General features: G+C 44.3%; 2 protein-coding genes across 3 annotated transcripts in view; one reads left to right on the forward strand and one right to left on the reverse strand.

The window, feature by feature from the left end:
* Positions 1–16,027, reverse strand: part of LOC117316883 (radial spoke head protein 6 homolog A-like) — a 39,655-nt gene extending 23,628 nt beyond the window's left edge. The window contains exons 1-5 of one of the 2 annotated variants that reach the window (XM_033871677.1): positions 15,620–16,027; positions 15,232–15,421; positions 13,267–13,318; positions 3,427–3,710; positions 3,047–3,068 (exon numbers count right to left, since the gene is read on the reverse strand). In XM_033871677.1, the coding sequence (XP_033727568.1) occupies positions 3,047–3,068; positions 3,427–3,710; positions 13,267–13,318; positions 15,232–15,421; positions 15,620–15,807 (736 nt within the window). In that variant the 5' untranslated portion in view covers positions 15,808–16,027. The remainder of the gene's footprint in view (positions 1–3,046; positions 3,069–3,426; positions 3,711–13,266; positions 13,319–15,231; positions 15,422–15,619) is intronic. The other variant, XM_033871671.1, reaches the window with a different exon arrangement.
* A 4,268-nt stretch (positions 16,028–20,295) lies between these two features.
* Positions 20,296–23,523, forward strand: LOC117340927 (DNA-directed RNA polymerase II subunit RPB1-like). The gene is made up of 2 exons (XM_033902713.1): positions 20,296–20,573; positions 21,810–23,523. Exons 1-2 carry the CDS (start codon positions 20,296–20,298, stop codon positions 23,521–23,523), a joined length of 1,992 nt encoding a protein of 663 aa, XP_033758604.1.
* The last annotated feature ends 105 nt before the right edge of the window (positions 23,524–23,628 follow it).

Raw genomic sequence — 23,628 nt, forward strand, 5'->3', positions numbered from 1 at the left:
CAACACAGACAGTTGTCCATCTAGTGTCATACAGGCTGATGTCATCCTACCACCATACAGGCTGATACCATCCTACCATCATACAGGCTGATGTCAACCTACCATCATACAGGCTGATGTCAACCTACCACCATACAGGCTGATACCATCCTACCATCATACAGGCTGATGTCAACCTACCATCATACAGGCTGATGCCAACCTACCACCATACAGGCTGATACCATCCTACCATCATACAGGCTGATGTCAACCTACCATCATACAGGCTGATGTCAACCTACCATCATACAGGCTGATACCATCCTACCATCATACAGGCTGATGTCAACCTACCATCATACAGGCTGATGTCAACCTACCATCATACAGGCTGATACCATCCTACCATCATACAGGCTGATGTCAACCTACCACCATACAGGCTGATACCATCCTACCATCATACAGGCTGATGTCAACCTACCATCATACAGGCTGATACCATCCTACCATCATACAGGCTGATGTCAACCTACCATCATACAGGCTGATGTCAACCTACCATCATACAGGCTGATACCATCCTACCATCATACAGGCTGATGTCAACCTACCATCATACAGGCTGATACCATCCTACCATCATACAGGCTGATGTCAACCTACCACCATACAGACTGATGTCAACCTGTCACCATACAGACTGATGTCAACCAACCACCATACAGACTGATGTCAACCTACCACCACAGAGACTGATGTCAACATACTACCATACAGACTGATGTCAACCTACCACCACACAGACTGATGTCAACCAACCACCATACAGGCTGATGTCAACCTACCACCACAGAGACTGATGTCAACCTACCACAATACAGGCTGATACCATCCTTCCACAATACAGACTGATGTCAACCAACCACAATACAGACTGATGTCAACCAACCACAATACAGACTGATGTCAACCTACCACAATACAGACTGATGTCAACCAACCACAATACAGACTGATGTCAACCTACCACCACAGAGACTGATGTCAACCTACCATCATACAGGCTGATACCATCCTTCCACAATACAGACTGATGTCAACCAACCACAATACAGACTGATGTCAACCTACCACCATATAGACTGATGTCAACCTACCATCATACAGGCTGATGTCAACCTACCATCATACAGGCTGATGTCAACCTACCACAATACAGACTGATGTCAACCAACCACAATACAGACTGATGTCAACCTACCACCTTACAGGCTGATGTCAACCTACCACCATACAGACGGATGTCAACCTATCATCACACAGACTGATGTCAACCTGTCACCACACAGGCTGATGTCCACCTACCACAATACAGGCTGATGTCAACCAACCACACAGACTGATGTCAACCTACCACCATACAGGCTGATGTCAACCTACCATCATACAGGCTGATGTCAACCTACCATCATACAGGCTTATGTCAACCTACCACCACACACTCTGGTGTCAACCACCCACCATATAGACTGATGTCAACCTACCACAATACAGACTGATGTCAACCTATCACAATACAGACTGATGTCAACCTACCACCATACAGGCTGATGTCAACCTATCACAATACAGACTGATGTCAACCAACCCCAATACAGACTGATGTCAACCTACCACAATTCAGACTGATGTCAACCTGTCACCACACAGGCTGATGTCAACCTACCACCATGCAGGCTGATGTCAAACTGTCACCATACACTCTGATGTCAACCTGTCACCACACAGGCTGATGTCAACCTACCATCATACAGACTGAGGTCAACCTGTCACCACACAGGCTGATGTCAACCTACCATCATACAGACTGATGTCAACCTGTCACCACACAGGCTGATGTCAACCTACCACCATACACTCTGATGTCAACCTACCACAATACAGGCTGATGTCAACCTACCACCATACAGACTGATGTCAACCTACCACCACACAGACTGATGTCAACCTATCACCACACAGGTTGATGTCAACCTACCACAATACAGGCTGATGTCAACCTACCACCATAAAGACTGATGTCAACCTACCATCATACAGGCTGATGTCAACCTACCACAATACAGGCTGATGTCAACCTACCACCATACAGACTGATGTCAACCTACCACCATACAGGCTGATGTCAACCTACCACCACACATACTGATGTCAACCTGTCACCACACAGGTTGATGTCAACCAACCACAATACAGACTGATGTCAACCAACCACAATACAGACTGATGTCAACCTACCACAATACAGACTGATGTCAACCTACCACCACACAGACTGATGTCAACCTGTCACCACACACTCTGATGTCAACCTACCACCATACAGACTGATGTCAACCTACCACCATACAGACTGATGTCAACCAACCACCACACACTCTGATGTCAACCAACCACAATACAGACTGAGGTCAACCTACCACCACACACTCTGATGTCAACCTACCACCATACAGACTGATGTCAACCTACCACCACACAGACTGATGTCAACCTGTCACCACACAGACTGATGTCAACCTGTCACCATGCACTCTGATGTCAACCTACCACCATACAGACTGATGTCAACCTACTGTCATAAAGACTCTCCTTAACCTACTATGATACAGGCCGATGTCAACCTACTGTCATACAGACTCTCCTTAACCTACCACCATACAGGCCGATGTCAACCTACTGTCATAAAGACTCTCCTTAACCTACTATGATACAGGCCGATGTCAACCTACTGTCATAAAGACTCTCCTTAACCTACTATGATACAGGCCGATGTCAACCTACTGTCATACAGACTCTCCTTAACCTACTATGATACAGACCGATGTCAACCTACTGTCATAAAGACAGTCTGTCGCCATCATAAATGTTAATTAGAATGTGTTACGGCAACTTACCATCAAACAAGCTGTCTGGAATTAACGTTTGTGTCAACCTTGTTGGATAAGGAAGTCCTCATTCTTTATCTTACCATAGTATACACGGACACACGTCAACTTACCATCAAATAAACTGTCTGTTGTCTGTTGGTAAGAAATGAAATACATATACAAACTTTAGTTACCCACGGTAAATACATATACAATCTACAAACTTATGTTACCCCCGGTAAATACATATACAAACTTTAGTTACCCACGGTAAATACATATACAATCTTCAGCTACCAACGGTAAATATCCAGATTAAAAGTTTACAATGCTAGTATCGACCTACCTGAGTATTGGCTGTTTGAATGATTTATTGATTACAAAATTAAACTTTGTTTTGTTTTCAGTTCATGGATTAAATTATTATAAAGTCAAACGAAATGTAACGGAAACACTTCAAAGGAAGTATTTTAACAGGCAAGCTCTTAATTTATCGAACTACTGGACATACCCCTTCGTCTGCGATATCTTCCTCCAATCCTAGATCGCTTGTGTCACTCTCGTAGTCACCTTCTTGGAACTCGGTCTCCACTACATAGTAATTCTGATGTATGCCGAAGATCTTCCCCCAGAACCGGATGTTCTCGATCGGCCATTGCTCAACGATGTCACGCATGGCAATCGATACTCTTACAATTTCTTCTCTTGGAAGACCGAATCCGATTTGTTCGAAGAAATAGGCTTGGCGTAGAAGGTTCGGAAGAATTACGTATTTATCATCCTCTGATGGGTCAGCTTAAAAAAAAAAAAAAGTAATAGGACTAACTCTTGTCATTATTTGTAATGTAAAATGTTGAAAGGTCAGGATGTGTGTGTTGTGGGGGACAGAAATGGAGGTTTGATGAAACGTCGTTGGTGTATGCTGTTCGAGAAGGATGAACTTGATGAGGCACAGTCAAAGAGTACGTTGTAGGGAACGGAGATAACAACCCAGGGATATGTATTAGGTCAGAAATGACAATGGGAGATGTAATCGAGATGGTAAGATGTGGAGGAGGAATGGTGAGGAAGACTCTACTGAACTGATGTTAAATAGAGATGTGACTGAGGACTATATAGAAAAGGTATATCAGGACGGCAGATCGGGGCGACACAAACCCTATCGGGACGGGAGATCGGAGCGACACAGTCCCTATCGGGACGGGAGGACGGGGTGACACAGTCTCTATCGGGGCGGGACATAGGGCGACACAGTCCCTATCGGGACGGCAGATCGGGGCGACACAGTCCCTATCGGGACGGGAGATCGGAGCGACACAGTCCCTATCGGGGCGGGAGATCGGGGCGACACAGTCCCTATCGGGACGGGAGATCGGGGTGACACAGTCCCTATCAGGACGGAAGGACGGGGCGACACAGTCCCTATCGGGACGGGAGGACGGGACGACACAGTCCCTATCGGGACGGGAGATCGGGGCGACACAGTCCCTATCGGGACGGGAGATCGGGGCGACACAGTCCCTATCGGGACGGGAGATCGGGGCGACACAGTCCCTATCGGGACGGGTGATCGGGGAGACACAGTCCCTATCGGGACGGTAGAGGACGGGGCGACACAGTCCCTATCGGGACGGTAGAGGACGGGGCGACACTTTCCCTATCGGGACGGGAGATCGGGGCGACACAGTCCCTATCGGGACGGGAGATGGGGGCGACACAGTCCCTATCGGGACGGGAGATCGGGGCGACACAGTCCCTATCGGGACGGGAGATCGGGGCGACACAGTCCCTATCGGGACGGTAGAGGATTACGGGGCGACACAGTCCCTATCGGGACGGTAGAGGATTACGGGGTGACACAGTCCCTATCGGGACGGGAGATCAGGGCGACACAGTCCCTATCGGGACGGGAGGACGGGTGACACAGTCCCTATCGGGACGGGAGGACGGGGCGACACAGTCCCTATCGGGACGGGAGATCGGGGCGACACAGTCCCTATCGGACGGGAGATCGGGGCGACACAGTCCCTATCAGGACGGGAGAGGATTACGGGGCGACACAATCCCTATCGGGACGGGAGGACGGGGCGACCCAGTCCCTATCGGGACGGGAGATCGGGGCGACACAGTCCCTATCGGGACGGGAGGACGGGTGACACAGTCCCTATCGGGACGGGAGAGGATTACGGGGCGACACAGTCCCTATCGGGACGGAAGGACGGGGCGACACAAACCCTATCGGGACGGGAGATCGGGGCGACACAGTCCCTATCGGGACGGGAGGACGGGGCGACACAGTCCCTATCGGGACGGGAGGACGGGGTGACACAGTCCCTATCGGGACGGTAGAGGATTACGGGGCGACACAGTCCCTATCGGGACGGGAGATCGGGGCGACACAGTCCCTATCGGGACCGGAGGACGGGGCGACACAGTCTATATCGGGACGGGAGAGGATTACGGGGCGACACAGTCCCTATCGGGACGGGAGGACGGGGCGACACAGTCCCTATCGGGACGGGAGAGGATTACGGGGCGACCCAGTCCCTATCAGGACGGAAGGACGGGGTGACCCAGTCCCTATCGGGACGGTAGAGGATTACGGGGCGACCCAGTCCCTATCAGGACGGAAGGACGGGGTGACCCAGTCCCTATCGGGACGGTAGAGGATTACGGGGCGACCCAGTCCCTATCGGGACCTGGTAGGAAATTCAATGAGAACAAAATGTTCCGAAACTAACCAAACATAACTGATTGATAGATTCTAACTGAATAAAATGTGATTACATTGCCCAGACTTAATATTAACCCAGAGAGACCAGACTTAATATAAGCCTAGAGTGACTAGACCTAATATTAGCCTAGAGTGACTAGACTTAATATAGCCCAAAATGACTAGACTTAATATTAGCCCAAAGTGACTAGACTTAATATTAGCCCAAAGTGACTAGACTTAATAGCCCAGAGTGACGACACTTAATAGCCCAGAGTGACGACACTTAATATTAACACAGTGACTAGACTTGACATTAACAAGGGGTGACAGTAAAGACATTGTATGGGTTTATATGGTGATAACTATTGCCAAGTTTGCTGAATAGTTATTCATAACCCTATTTTTAACGAGCATCTCGAGCGACACAAATCTCCTCGCTCTCCAACATTGACCAATACGCAACAAAAGATGAAGAACTGTAGATTCCACTTGGGAAACACTGATCAACATCATAACAAGAAAGTATATCTGTGGGTAAGATAAGTTACAGAACAATCTGATTATTAATGAAGCTGGTAGCGCACAGGCTACCAAATCTATTTATAGTAAGACTGACCTCATTTTGAATCACAGGAGACGGAACTGCAAATACTGCAAGTGTATGGAGTTTCAGGACACTCAGGCAATTAATGAAGTCCACTGAGTATGGTCTTCAAACATTTAGGTTGTTGGACCTCAAATTTGACTCAAGGTTTGAAATGTTAACTCGTACAAGATATGATGGATATGAGTAAGTATTTGAAGTTTCAGCACAATTTCATCATTACTGAAGTATGTAAAGCGAGGACATCGGGAATCTATTGAAAGTAACACCTAGTGGCATCAGTTTTGACCTTATGTAACGAACTCGTTCGAGAGTTGATTGTTATGAGTAAGTACAAAGTTTCATGGCAATTGGATCCGAACGAGCCTATCGCTATGCCCATCGCCGACCATCGCGAGGGGATCACAAGAGGTCTTATAACACGTTATATCAACGCTATACCACCCTCAGATCAATCTTACAAACAAATTGGTTGTAGTTATTCAATAGCAGCACAACAAGTAATTGGAAACTGCCGAGGTCTTCATAATGGCGTCTAATCGACGGAACTATATAAAACACGGTCTTGTTCTCTCAAAAATGGCTCTCCCATTACTTGGCAAAATAGTTTCTTTAAATTACACCACACGCCATGGACCGAACAAATTCAATACAGGCAGATGAGGTACAAGTTTAACTTAGAAATACTTATTTTGAAAATAAATAACGCGTACCGAGCGGAAGTATCAATAAAAGTTCAAAAAAAAAATCATCTCTTAATTTGCACTAATGACACAAACTTCTCCGCACTCACTATGTCCATCTCTTACACCCTTCTCCATACACACTCCCTATACCCGTTACTTACACCCTTCTCTATACACACTCCCTATACCCGTTACTGACACCCTTCCCCATACACACTCCCTATACCCGTTACTTACACCCTTCCCCATACATACTCCCTATACCCGTTACTTACACCCTTCCCCATACACACTCCCTATACCCGTTACTTACACCCTTCCCCATACACACGCCCTATACCCGTTACTTATACCCTTCCCCATACACACTCCCTATACCCGTTACTTACACCCTTCCCCATACACACTCCCTATACCCGTTACTTACACCCTTCTCCATACACACTCCCTATACCCGTTACTTACACCCTATTCCATACACACTCCCTATACCCGTTACTTACACCCTTCCCCATATACACTCCCTATACCCGTTACTTACACCCTTCTCCATACACACTCCCTATACCCGTTACTCACAACCTTCCCCATACACACTCCCTATACCCGTTACTTACACCATTCTCCATACACACTCCCTATACCCGTTACTTACACCCTTCCCCATACACAATTCCATCTACCCGTTATTACACCCTTCCCCATACACCACTCCCTATACCCGTTACTGACACCATTCCCCATACACACTCCCCTATACCCCGTTACTTACACCCCTTCACCATACCACACTCCCTATACCCGTTACTTACACCCTTCTCCATACACACTTCCTATACCCGTTTACTTACACCCTTCACCATACACCACTCCCTATAACCCGTACTTACACCCTTTCCCCATACACATTCCCTATACCTGTTACTTACACCCTTCTCCCATACACACTCCCTATACCCGTTACTTACACACCCTTCCCCAATAATACTCCCTATACCCGTTACTTACACCCTTCCCCATACACCACTCCCTATACCCGTTACTTACACCCTTCCCCATACACACCCCTATACCCGTTACTTATACCTTCCCCATACACACTCCCTATACCCGTTACTTACACCCTTCCCCATACACACTCCCTATACCCGTTACTTACACCCTTCTCCATACACACTCCCTATACCCGTTACTTACACCCTTCCCCATACACACTCCCTATACCCGTTACTTACACCCTTCCCCATATACACTCCCTATACCCGTTACTTACACCCTTCTCCATACACACTCCCTATACCCGTTACTCACAACCTTCCCCATACACACTCCCTATACCCGTTACTTACACCATTCTCCATACACACTCCCTATACCCGTTACTTACACCCTTCCCCATACACACTCCCTATACCGTTATTACACCCTTCCCCATACACACTCCCTATACCCGTTACTGACACCCTTCCCCATACACACTCCCTATACCCGTTACTTACACCCTTCCCCATACACACTCCCTATACCCGTTACTTACACCCTTCTCCATACACACTCCCTATACCCGTTACTTACACCCTTCCCCATACACACTCCCTATACCCGTTACTTACACCCTTCCCCATACACATTCCCTATACCTGTTACTTACACCCTTCCCCATACACACTCCCTATACCCGTTACTTACATCCTTCCCAATACACACTCCCTATACCCGTTACTGACACCCTTCCCCATACACACTCCCTATACCTGTTACTTACACCCTTCCCCATACACACTCCCTATACCCGTTACTTACACCCTTCCCCATACACACTCCCTATACCCGTTATTTACACCCTTCTCCATACACACTCCCTATACCCGTTACTTACACCCTTCTCTATACACACTCCCTATACCCGTTACTTACACCCTTCCCCATACACACTCCCTATACCCGTTACTTACATCCTTCCCCATACACACTCCATATACCCGTTACTTACATCCTTCCCCATACACACTCCCTATACCCGTTACTTACACCCTTCCCCATACACATTCCCTATACCCGTTACTGACACCCTTCCCCATACACACTCCCTATACCCGTTACTTACACCCTTCCCCATACACACTCCCTATACCCCGTTACTTACACCCTTCCCCATACACACTCCCTATACCTGTTACTTACACCCTTCCCCATACACACTCCCTATACCCGTTACTTACACCCTTCCCCATACACACTCCCTATACCCGTTACTGACACCCTTCCCCATACACACTCCCTATACCCGTTACTTACACCCTTCCCCATACACACTCCCTATACCCGTTACTTACACCCTTCCCCATACACACTCCCTATACTCGTTACTGACACCCTTCCCCATACACACTCCCTATACTCGTTACTGACACCCTTCCCCATACACACTCCCTATACCCGTTACTTACACCCTTCCCCATACACACTCCCTATACCCGTTACTTACATCCTTCCCCATACACACTCCCTATACCCGTTACTTACATCCTTCTCTATACAAACTCCCTATACCCGTTACTTACACCCTTCCCCATACACACTCCCTATACCCGTTACTTACACCCTATTCCATACACACCCCTATACCCGTTACTTACACCCTATTCCATACACACTCCCTATACCCGTTACTTACACCCTTCCCCATACACATTCCCTATACCCGTTACTGACACCCTATTCCATACACACTCCCTATACCCGTTACTTACACCCTTCTCCATACACACTCCCTATACCCGTTACTTACACCCTATTCCATACACACTCCCTATACCCGTTACTTACACCCTATTCCATACACACTCCCTATACCCGTTACTTACACCCTTCCCCATACACATTCCCTATACCCGTTACTGACACCCTTCCCCATACACACTCCCTATACCTGTTACTTACACCCTTCTCTATACACACTCCCTATACCCGTTACTGACACCCTTCCCCATACACACTCCCTATACCCGTTACTTACACCCTTCCCCATACACACTCCCTATACCCGTTACTGACACCCTTCCCATACACACTCCCTATACCCGTTACTGACACCCTTCCCCATACACACTCCCTATACCCGTTACTGACACCCTTCTCTATACACACTCCCTATACCCGTTACTTACACCCTTCTCCATACACACTCCCTATACCCGTTACTTACACCCTTCCCCATACACACTCCCTATACCCGTTACTGACACCCTTCCCCATACACACTCCCTATACCCGTTACTTACACCCTTCCCCATACACACTCCCTATACCCGTTACTTACACCCTTCCCCATACACACTCCCTATACCCGTTACTGACACCCTTCCCCATACACACTCCCTATACCCGTTACTGACACCCTTCTCTATACACACTCCCTATACCCGTTACTTACACCCTTCTCCATACACACTCCCTATACCCGTTACTTACACCCTTCCCCATACACACTCCCTATACTCGTTACTGACACCCTTCCCCATACACACTCCTTATACCCGTTACTTACACTCTTCCCCATACACATTCCCTATACCCGTTACTTACACCCTTCTCCATACACACTCCCTATACCTGTTAATTACACCCTTCCCCATACACACTCCCTATACCCGTTACTTACACCCTTCCCCATACACCTCCCCTATACCCGTTACTTACACCCTTCCCCATACACACTCCCTATACCCTGTTACTTACACCCTTCCCCATACACACTCCCTATACCCGTTACTTACATCCTTCCCCATACACATTCCCTATACCCGTTACTTACACCCTTCTCCCATACACACTCCCTATACCCTTTTACTACACCCTTCCCATACACACTCCCTATACCCGTTACTTACACCCTTCCCCATACACACTCCCTATACCTGCTACTTACACCCTTCCCCATACACTCTCCCTATACCCTGCTACTTACACCCTTCCCCATACACACTCCCTATACCCGTTACTTACACCCTTCCCCATACACACTCCCTATACCCGTTACTTACACCCTTCCCCATACACATTCCCTATACCTGTTACTTACACCCTTCCCCATACACACTCCCTATACCCGTTACTTACATCCTTCCCCATACACACTCCCTATACCCGTTACTGACACCCTTCCCCATACACACTCCCTATACCTGTTACTTACACCCTTCCCCATACACACTCCCTATACCCGTTACTTACACCCTTCCCCATACACACTCCCTATACCCGTTATTTACACCCCTCTCCATACACACTCCCTATACCCGTTACTTACACCCTTCCCCATACACACTCCCTATACCCGTTACTTACAACCCTTCCCCATACACACTCCCTATACCCGTTAATTAACAACCCTTCCCCATACACACTCCCTATACCCGTTACTTACACCCTTCCCATACACACTCCCTATACCCGTTACTTACACCCTTCTCCATACCCATGCCCTATACCCGTTACTTACACCCTTCTCCATACACACTCCCTATACCCGTTACTTACACCCTTCCCCATACACACTCCCTATACCCGTTACTTACACCCTTCCCCATACACACTCCCTATACCCGTTAATTACACCCTTCCCCATACACACTCCCTATACCCGTTACTTACACCCTTCTCTATACACACTCCCTATACCCGTTACTTACACCCTTCTCCATACACACTCCCTATACCCGTTACTTACACCCTTCTCTATACACATGCCCTTAATCCCTCACTTGCACCATTACTTAAACCATACACTCATTAGACCATAGTTTAAGCTACATGTATTTCTCCTTATGCCGCAGTGTTTAATGATCCCCAAAGATGGACTATGGTTGATCAGAATGTCGAGGTGACCTTTTGTTGGAGCGACTGTCACCGAGAGATTTCACAACTATATGTGCTCGGTTGATGATGACTACCAGACAGTGTTGATGTCCGTTTAACCTGCTATTTACATTGGACTAGAACGCCTCCGATGAGAGCATCCGCGGATATATTGTCTGTATCCATTTCAGGGACTATACTCCTATAACTGGCATTGTATGAACATCCGGAATTTAGTTGTGACAAATTCAAAGAGTTAATTTTGTATAAAGAGTAAACAAGTGCTATAGAGCTTCCAATACACAATTAGAAGATCATTATGCTTTGGCTGATATAAGGCATTGGGTGGTATTTTAGGTAAAGTTATTTATTTTCATGACTGATATGGCTCTCTTTCCCTGACAATGAAGGTCATATTGGAAGCATTGAGGTCAGTATTAACTTTATCATATTGAGCATGTTTCCGACTTTATTGCCATTAGGTCACTATGTATATTAGGTAAAGGGATGTTTGTATTACTGCTGAAATCATCCAATTTCTGTTATCCTCGGTATCTTACTATACAAGTCCACCTTTCGTACTAGTTTGAGTTTTATACTCCTTGGCATCTCACCATGTTTCGTACATGTTCACATTTTGTACCCCTTGGCATCTTACCTGGTCTGTACAAAGTGGCCACTTCGTACTTCTTATATCTAACCATGTTCTGTACATGTTTGACATTTTGTACTCCTCGATATCTAACCATGTTCTGTACATAATTGACATTTTGTACTCCTCGATATCTAACCATGTTCTGTACATGTTTGACATTTTGTACTCCTCGATATCTAACCATGTTCTGTACATGTTTGACATTTTGTACTCCTCGATATCTAACCATGTTCTGTACATGTTTGACATTTTGTACTCCTCGATATCTAACCATGTTCTGTACATGTTTGACATTTTGTACTCCTCGATATCTAACCATGTTCTGTACATGTTTGACATTTTGTACTCCTCGATATCTAACCATGTTCTGTACATGTTTGACATTTTGTACTCCTCGATATCTAACCATGTTCTGTACATGTTTGACATTTTGTACTCCTCGATATCTAACCATGTTCTGTACATGTTTGACATTTTGTACTCCTAGTTATCTAACCATGTTCTGTACATGTTTGACATTTTGTACTCCTCGATATCTTACCGTGTTCTGTACCTGTTTGACATTTTGTACTCCTTGGTATCGTTCCATGTTCTAGATAAGTCGTTCTTTTGTACTCCTCGGTATATATCTTACCGTATTCAGTACGGAACGACTATTTTTGTACTCCTCGGTATATATCTTACCGTATTCAGCACGGAACGACTATTTTTGTACTCCTCGGTATATATCTTACCGTATTCAGTACGGAACGACTATTTTTGTACTCCTCGGTATATATCTTACCGTATTCAGTACGGAACGGCTATTTTTGTACTCCTCGGTATCTTACCGTGTTCATTTCGGAACGACCTTTTATACTCCTCGGTATCTTCACCAGCATTCTGAAAATAAAATGTTATCGATTAGAGATGCTACACCTCAGACAGAGTGTAATATATTGTTATTATTTTGACAATAAATAACATTTAGTCCATATATGCATGCCTGTTTAAGACTACAAATAAAAAGGAAAATTTTATAATGTCCAAAATTGTTGTAATGAAGCCAAGAAGTTACGAACTTTTGAATATCCCTGCCCATGAAAGAGACCAACATTATAATTTCCTTTGCATACACGTGACCTTGATCGCAGTGCATTCTGGGAGAGATTTACATAGAGAAGAAAATAAACATGGTGGATTCAGCTGGTGCAAATACTGCCTGTTGTCTATCATAAAATGCAAAAAGAAAATAAAAACAAAATAACCATTTCAATATTATCCTTCGTGAATAATCACGATCCTCTGCATGCTGCCACCCACGAACTGAAAAGCATTCTTACCGATATCCCCTTCGGCCCCATTTCACTGGATTTGTATCAGTAAGTTTAAGCATATGCTTACAGTTTTCAGTAATGATAACAACAGACCGAACGTTACACACTTGCTTCTCCAAACAAAAACATTTCCGATTGTGTTCCGATTTCATTGTCGTTTTATATACAATATATAACATAGTAACACAATTGACAAAGGAAGACAACTTTATGACTCGTGCCCTGACCGGCCTTGAACTCACGATCTACGGCACCCAATCGCCTAGCCAGAAATACCCGCAGCTTATACCGCTGCCCCACATCGGCATTCTTAAAAAAGAACATTTCAATGGCGCATGGATGGTCGGCCGAACCTCCTGACATGATCATAGTGGAAGTCATCTATTAGATGTTTACATACATGGATGCGAATTGTACACATATCATAAATATTCATCTCAGTACAACTACGACAGGAAATTCAGATCCATGTATGTAAATACATTACGATCCCGGTATTCATATTATCTAATAGTCGAATAGATTGGAACCCTCCTTTTATTCATTTCATAATCTAGTTTACGCTTGATTCCTTATTTTCTGGAGATATTAACATCTGTGTCCTTCCTCGGTTCATAGTACGATCGCCATTACTCGTTTGCGTTTCTGTTTTCGGCGCATGCGCAATCAGTATTTTCATTCAATATGGAGGCAGAGCGAAATGGAATTTCTTTCGGAACGGTATTACTAGTAATTATTTCTATTTTTTTTTTTTTTAAAGATGGCAATTGCCGAGGTTGGTAAAAGTGTAAAGTGTGTATCTTTTATTGATAAAGAAAAAATACATGTCAGTCTATTCGTGTTTTTGATACATAAAACACTGTTTGTTGGAGGTGTAGCACCTTCGATAAGCATTCCAGGAATATCAGCACTGTGTTATACCTAGCAGTAATACCAGTAAAGTTATACTGGGATAGTTCTGATACAAAGCTTTGTATGATTATGTGTGCATCTCTTTAAAACTCTAAATGGATAACGAGGCGTTGATAGGTTCAAGGAAAGGATTCTTTCCTCAAATAAACTATTGTGACACTCTGGACATACACATGTACATGATTTTATATTAAATCGATAATAAGATTCATGTTTTCTACAACGAAATGTTTTATTGATTTAAATCAAAATTGCCCATGTTGGTACAATTTGAAAACAAATCTAGATCTAAATGGTCACTTGAGTATACCCCGGAAGTCAAGCAGTCATACATCGGATCGTCCATTGCATTAAAAAGTTCAAAAGGTGAATTACACTTTGAATTTTGACACTTCCAATCTGAGCAGGTTTGTTGTAAATGACTAGATATTTTAGCAATAACAACATCTAAACAAGCTTCAAATCAAAGAAATTTGAAAAGAAAACTAAATGTTGACTTGTTATCTGAAAACCATTTACCGTCAGTTTATATCATTATTAATGTATAACAGATCAACACAGACCGACCTGAAATATTCTCCATTGCGAATGCGCGAGGTACTGTTCCTGTGAAGTCGTAGGTTTGTCAAGGAGAGTGGAAGAGTCGAACGAGAGAGCCTCCCTCTTCCGGTCAATGATTCTATCCTCAAGATTCTCGAGCGCATCAACTGGTCGTTCATACAGGACATCTCCCAGGAGACTGCTCAGGAGGTCATACCTACAACCAGAAATACATCATCGGGTACAGGGGTGTCGCATCCTTATCCATGTCGTTAAAACGACGGTTATCAACACCTTATGGCATTGTATATAAACAATTTCCTGAATGGTTACACGAAATTATTCTCTTGCAGTGTCAACTTTTCAAACACAATGTTAGCGTTTTAAACACGGAATAAAAATCAATGTAGCTTACAGATTCTTCCCTGTGTCGGTCGATGACGTCATAAGGCACATCTTCGCGTTGATACATCTCCTTTCGTCCTCGGGAACATCAACTATTTTCTCTTCTTCCTCGAATACATGCTCTCCGAGCTCGCTTGCCTCTTCTTCACGGGATGGGAGGTCCCTCCTTCCTCGAACCTGTGGCGGATGGTCTTTCATACTTGTTAAAACATAAACTTTAAAATACCTCAGTAAACCACCACGCCTTCCTGGTGTTTTTGAGTCTTACACATTGGCGTCCAGTTCGATGAATGCCCCTATTAAGTTAATGTTAGCACCGATATGAACTAAGGTGTTCTCCCTGTGTTTCGGAGGTATATGTATGTAATTATATCCAGTATTAATTGGAGAGTTACGGATTCGTTTAAACTCTTTCAAACATTAAACATTTAGCAACCGCGTCGTAATTTACCTAACAACAAGATTGTCGCCAGGTATAGTATCGGGACCCATTTGTATCGCTGCTTTGACCCAATGACGTAGTCAGCTTAATCATCGTCGGTACAATGAACGTAATCTCACACCTACGGACAGATACCTGTAATCTCGACCCCCATTCCCCCGTACGTACAGACATGTACCCATAATTCACCAGCAAGCATAACATGGATACCTGTCGTCTGATTGTTTCTGTAATCGTTAGTTGACAATTTTGTACTAGATACAATACTGTACGATCACTCGATGTGTACATCGAATAAAATCACAGTAGTCATGGTAATAAAAATTGAAAATGTGAAGAGTATACCATGACGTTTTATCGCACGAGTCTTACATACTGTGACCTAATTTCTTTTCGTAACATTTTGAATACAACATTAAAATGATACGAAAAGTCACAACATTTATTTCATTTAGCAAATATATAATGATTTCTCCCTTATGTGTATGTAAATGTTACAGAAATCCACAACAATCGGCGGTACACGTGATGTAAAATCTTCCTTGATATTAACATGTTGTCAAAGTGTTTGTATTTGTACGTACTTTATATAACACGACAGTCAAACATGTGTTTATAGTTAGAATGATTGTGAGGAATCAGAAAGAAGTAGGTACATGTATGTATGAAAGTTATCACGGGGAAATATCATCGATTCCAAACTTGGCCTTGTTCTATAGGACAAAATCAAACATTTGGATTGGAATCAATCAAAAGTGATATCTAGTTAATATAAACGATTGGGTTAGCTGTACTTATATGGTAAACACTATTTTTAACGAATTTAAAGCATCAAACCAGACCTCCTGCGATGTTAATTATTCATACCTTTACTAAAATAGCACAAAAGGCGTAGCTACGGACGAAAGAGGAGTGATAAGTTCAACTTGGGCTCAACCGACAAGTTGTTTTTTGTTTTTGCTCCATCCCGATAGGAAAGCAATAACCAGAGTGTACTTGTTATACACTCTAACCCCCCCCCCCCCCCCCCCCCCCCACCCCCCCCACCCCGATTCCGTGACGTTTTTAATTCGTTTTTTCTTTGTACCATGTTAAGAATTGTCCTAATCGATATTTGCTAAATATATTATTTACATCTTTTGTAGTAAATCACAAATTCTCTGAAGGATCACGCCGCCTACTTCGTGTTCTTCTTCAGTAAGTTTATCCCCTATACAACACATTCTGGTACTAGGTATGACGAGGACACTCTAAGATATTTCTCTAATATTACACTGTTACACGAGGACACGTGTAAGATATTCCTCTAATATAACACTGTTACACGAGGACAGTGTAAGATATTCCTCTAATATAACACTGTTACACGAGGCCATGTGTAATATATTCCTCTAATATAACACTGTTACACGAGGACAGTGTAAGATATTCCTCTAATATAACACTGTTACACGAGGACAGTGTAAGATATTCCTCTTATAAAACATTGTTACACGAGGACACCTGTAAGATATTCCTCTAATATAACATTGTTACACGAGGACACGTGTAAGATATTCCTCTAATATAACACTGTTACACGAGGACAGTGTAAGATATTCCTCTAATATAACACTGTTACACGAGGACACGTGTAAGATATTCCTCTAATATAACATTGTTACACGAGGACACGTGTAAGATATTCCTCTAATATAACATTGTTACACGAGGACACGTGTAAGATATTCCTCAATATAACACTGTTACACGAGGACACGTGTAAGATATTCCTCTAATATAACACTGTTACACGAGGACACGTGTAAGATATTCCTCTAATATAACATTGTTACACGAGGACACGTGTAAGATATTCCTCAATATAACACTGTTACACGAGGACACGTGTAAGATATTCCTCTAATATAACACTGTTACACGAGAACACGTGTAAGATATTCCTCTTATATAACACTGTTACACGATGCCACGTGTAAGATATTCCTCTGATACATGTATAACACTGTTACACGAGGACACGTGTAAGATATTCCTCTGATATAACATTGTTACACGAGGACACGTGTAAGATATTCCTCAATATAACACTGTTACACGAGGACACGTGTAAGATATTCCTCTAATATAACACTGTTACACGAGGACACGTGTAAGATATTCCTCTAATATAACATTGTTACACGAGGACACGTGTAAGATATTCCTCTGATATAACATTGTTACACGAGGACACGTGTAAGATATTCCTCTAATATAACATTGTTACACGAGGACACGTGTAAGATATTCCTCTGATATAACATTGTTACACGAGGACACGTGTAAGATATTCCTCTAATATAACATTGTTACACGAGGACACGTGTAAGATATTCCTCAATATAACACTGTTACACGAGGACACGTGTAAGATATTCCTCTAATATAACATTGTTACACGAGGACACGTGTAAGATATTCCTCTGATATAACATTGTTACACGAGGACACGTGTAAGATATTCCTCTAATATAACACTGTTACACGAGGACACGTGTAAGATATTCCTCTAATATAACACTGTTACACGAGGACACGTGTAAGATATTCCTCCAATAAAAACCTGTTACACGAGGACACGTGTAAGATATTCCTCTAATATAACACTGTTACACGAGGCCTCGACGTGTAAGATATTCCTCTAATATAACATTGTTACACGAGGACAGTGTAAGAGATATTCCTCCAATATAACACCGTTACACGAGGACACATGTAAGATATTCCTCTAATATAACACTGTTACGGAGGACACTAGACTATGGCGTGTCGTCGTGACCTATATTTGTGTGACCGGTGTGGCCGTGACCTATAATTTATGGCGGGTGTCGTCGTACCCTCGATTTGTATGGCGGTTGTCGTCGTACCCTCGATTTGTATGGCGGGTGTCGTCGTGACCTAGGTTTGCCTGGCGGGTGTCGTCGTGACCTAGGTTTGCCTGGCGGGAGTCGTCGTGGCCTTGGTTTGTATTGCGGGTGTAATTTTGACCTAGAATTGTATGACGCGTGTCGTCGTGACCTTGATCTGTATGGCGTGTGTCGTCTTGACCTAGTTTTGTATGACAGGTGTCGTCGTGACCCAGATCTGTACGTTGGGTGTCGTCATGACCTGGATCTGCACGGCGGGTGTCGTTGTGACTTAGATCTGTATGGGGGTGTCGTTGTGACTTAGATTTGTATGGCGTGTGTCGTCGTGACATAGATCTGCATGGGGTGTGTCGTCGTGACCTAGATTTGTATGACGGGTGTCGTCGTGACTTAGATTTGTATGACGGGTGTCGTTGTGACCTATATTTGTATGGCGAGTGTCGTCGTGACCTAGATTTGTATGGCGAGTGTCGTCGTGACCTAGATTTGTATGACGGGTATCGTCGTGACCTTTATTTGTATTGCGGGTTTCGTCGATAGAACGGGGGACGCTTTGCCTTCCGGATCATTCGATTTTATTATCAAGTGCTGTCTCTGTTTTTTGTTCATATCTGCTCTGATTTTATCGATTTTGAGTCAGATTATCACCAATGATAGTGATATACTGTCCGCCAACGGCAAAGCCAGAGTTAGCAATATATACCAAGCGCAATATTTTACCATGTAAACTGTAGCATTTCCCCTTATAGAATTGTTCATCTCGTGTCTCCAGAAATCCAGAGTCGGAGCCAATTGACGTTTCTTACGGATCAGTGCTCCGTTCATCGCTTCACGAGTAAACAGTAGTTACATGTCTATCTATACACATCTGTAAATATGGTGGATGCTGGCGGTAGCATTGGTGTTCATAAATCGATGAATTGAATTTGAATGACAATAGGAATTATCGTTAATGATTCCAACAGTGATGCATGTGTCACAAATGTTAAGAGAAATTATTTGATTTTATTTCTTTAAAAAATCAGAATTTCTGTATCCGCTTTTACCTGTATTATTTTTAGATTTCACGACCTTTACTGTCGACTCGCATTACAAACGGATGTTGGGTCTAATCACACGAATAACAAAACATCAGTGTCCAGTACACAAACGCTCGGTGCCAGTTTAATTTCTACCATTTAATAGAATATGATATTATAATCATGTTATGCCTTTCCTGTTTTCTTTGGTCGTCTAGCTTTGTGTAAAATGACGTGTAATACAATCATATAATACAAACACAGTCTGTTCCCGCACACCTTGACAGACACGTGTTTGTTCCTACACCACATTGACATGCACACGTTTGTTCCTACACAGTTTGTTCCCGCACACCTTGACAGACACGTGTTTGTTCCTACACAGTTTGTTCCCGCACACCTTGACAGACACGTGTTTGTTCCTACACAGTTTGTTCCCGCACACCTTGACAGACACGTGTTTGTTCCTACACAGTTTGTTCCCGCACACCTTGACAGACACGTGTTTGTTCCTACACAGTTTGTTCCTACACAGTTTGTTCCTACACAGTTTGTTCCCGCACACCTTGACAGACACGTGTTTGTTCCTACACAGTTTGTTCCCGCACACATTGACAGACACGTGTTTGTTCCTACACAGTTTGTTCCCACACACCTTGACAGACACAGTTGTTGTGTTTTACTTTTCCTTCACGATAAACTGGGAGAAGTGTCATGTGATTTGTTTGCTTACGTGTTTTGTCGTGACCAGTTAAGGAAATGTCCTTTATACTGCTTATCGTATTACGACAACTGTTCAATTCCATATTTATATGTCTGACCAGTGTCGTTATGGCATCGATCAAACCACCAGTGTTTCTCTGGAGATTGTGTATAATTGAATCAATGTGAAATAAAACTGATATACGAACGACCAATGTTATCACACACATTGTCTGTCATAACTGTAACAAGATCGTCATCAACATATGCACGTGATGTTGCGGAGATTTCGTCCTTTTTCGAAATTCGCATGGATGAAACGCCGTTTAACAAAACAAAAATACTTATATTTTCATTATTGACATCCGCCGTGCAACTTTCTATACGGTTATGATCTCACGTGACTTATCTGTCATATAATTAGAGATCATCGCTCTGCACAACTGTGCGATTGGATAGTCAGCGTCACGTGACTCCCCTCTCACATTATCAAAGATCATGGCTCTCATTTGGTGACATCTTTCACGTGTATACCCTGTCAAGTTAGTGACATCTTTCACGTGTATACCCTGTCAAGTTAGTGAGCGTATGATCCACGTTAAACCCACTTCAAGTTTTATATCGCTCAATAACGATTTATGACAATACAATCCAAGTCTATGTTTAAGGAGCTGAGATCTTATCAAGGCCATCGTTCAAGTGGTCACACAATAAAGCCGTTAAATGCTACAGAAACGTGATGAACAGTAATTAGATTGAGTTGATTCGCTGTCATGGTTTTAAATGATCACGATAGGTAGAGAGGGGCAATTGATGAATGAAGTCATCACTGAAGGGGATATTTACTCTAAATTGATGTTAAAGGTACATTTTATCTTCGAAATCCCTATATATTGATCATTTTGAATGACTAAAGGGAAAATTCACTTTGATTCTATATTAATTGTACATTTTTTTTAAAACTTGTTAACCAACCAGCCTGTCAGTCAACTCCCAAAACCAGCCTGCCAGTTCACTCATACAACCAGCCTGTCAGTTAACTCCTAAAACCAGCCTGTCAGTTCAATCCTAAAACGAGTCTGTCAGTTCACTCCTACAACCAGCCTGTCAATTCACTCCTACAACCAGCCCGTCAATTCACTCCTACAACCAGCCCGTCAATTCACTCCTACAACCAGCCTGTCAGTTCACTCCTACAACCAGCCCGTCAGTTCACTCCTACAACCAGCCTGTCAGTTCACTCCTACAACCAGCCCGTCAATTCACTCCTACAACCAGCCCGTCAATTCACTCCTACAACCAGCCCGTCAATTCACTCCTACAACCAGCCTGCCAGTTCACTCCTACAACCAGCCTGTCAATTCACTCCTACAACCAGCCCGTCAATTCACTCCTACAACCAGCCTGTCAATTCACTCCTACAGCCAGCCTGCCAGTTCACTCCCACAACCAGCCTGCCAGTTCACTGCTACAACCAGCCTGCCAGTTCACTCCTACAACCAGCCTGCCAGTTCACTCCTACACACAGCCTGCCAGTTCACTCCTACACACAGCCTGCCAGTTCACTCCTACAACCAGCCTGCCAGTTCACTCCTACAACCAGCCTGTCAGTTCACTCCTACAACCAGCCTGCCAGTTCACTCCTACACACAACCTGTCAGTTCACTCCTACAACCAGCCTGTCAATTCACTCCTACAACCAGCCTGCCAGTTCACTCCTACACACAGCCTGCCAGTTCATTCCTACAACCAGCCTGTCAATTCACTCCTACAACCAGCCCGTCAGTTCACTCCTACAACCAGCCTGTCAATTCACTCCTACAACCAGCCCGTCAATTCACTCCTACAGCCAGCCTGCCAGTTCACTCCCACAACCAGCCTGTCAATTCACTCCTACAACCAGCCCGTCAATTCACTCCTACACACAGCCTGCCAGTTCACTCCTACAGCCAGCCTGCCAGTTCACTCCCACAACCAGCCTGCCAGTTCACTGCTACAACCAGCCTGCCAGTTCACTCCTACAACCAGCCTGCCAGTTCACTCCTACACACAGCCTGCCAGTTCACTCCTACAACCAGCCTGTCAATTCACTCCTACAACCAGCCCGTCAGTTCACTCCTACAACCAGCCTGCCAGTTCACTCCTACAACCAGCCTGTCAATTCACTCCTACAACCAGCCCGTCAGTTCACTCCTACAACCAGCCTGTCAATTCACTCCTACAACCAGCCCGTCAATTCACTCCTACAGCCAGCCTGCCAGTTCACTCCCACAACCAGCCTGCCAGTTCACTGCTACAACAAGCCTGCCAGTTCACTCCTACAGCCAGCCTGCCAGTTCACTCCCACAACCAGCCTGCCAGTTCACTGCTACAACAAGCCTGCCAGTTCACTCCTACAACCAGCCTGCCAGTTCACTCCTACACACAGCCTGCCAGTTCACTCCTACAACCAGCCTGCCAGTTCACTCCTACAACCAGCCTGCCAGTTCACTCCTACAACCAGCCTGTCAGTTCACTCCTACAACCAGCCTGTCAATTCACTCCTACAACCAGCCTGCCAGTTCACTCCTACACACAGCCTGCCAGTTCATTCCTACAATGTACAACCAGCCTGTCAGTTCACTCCTACAACCAGCCTGCCAGTTCACTCCTACACACAGCCTGCCAGTTCATTCCTACAACCAGCCTGCCAGTTCATTCCTACAACCAGCCCGTCAATTCACTCCTACAACCAGCCCGTCAGTTCACTCCTACAACCAGCCTGCCAGTTCACTCCTACACCAGCCTGCCAGTTCACTCCTACACCAGCCTGCCAGTTCGAATTGCTCCCTTCGTTACGTGATAAGTGTGTTGTCTTTAATGCAGGAATCACAAGGGAAGGGTACATGTGTTGTTTTATCAATATTGTAAATGGATATAAATGCCTGACAAACGGTTTATATAGGAC

Source organism: Pecten maximus, chromosome 2 (genome assembly GCF_902652985.1).
Source record: "Pecten maximus chromosome 2, xPecMax1.1, whole genome shotgun sequence".
NCBI lineage: Eukaryota > Metazoa > Mollusca > Bivalvia > Pectinida > Pectinidae > Pecten > Pecten maximus.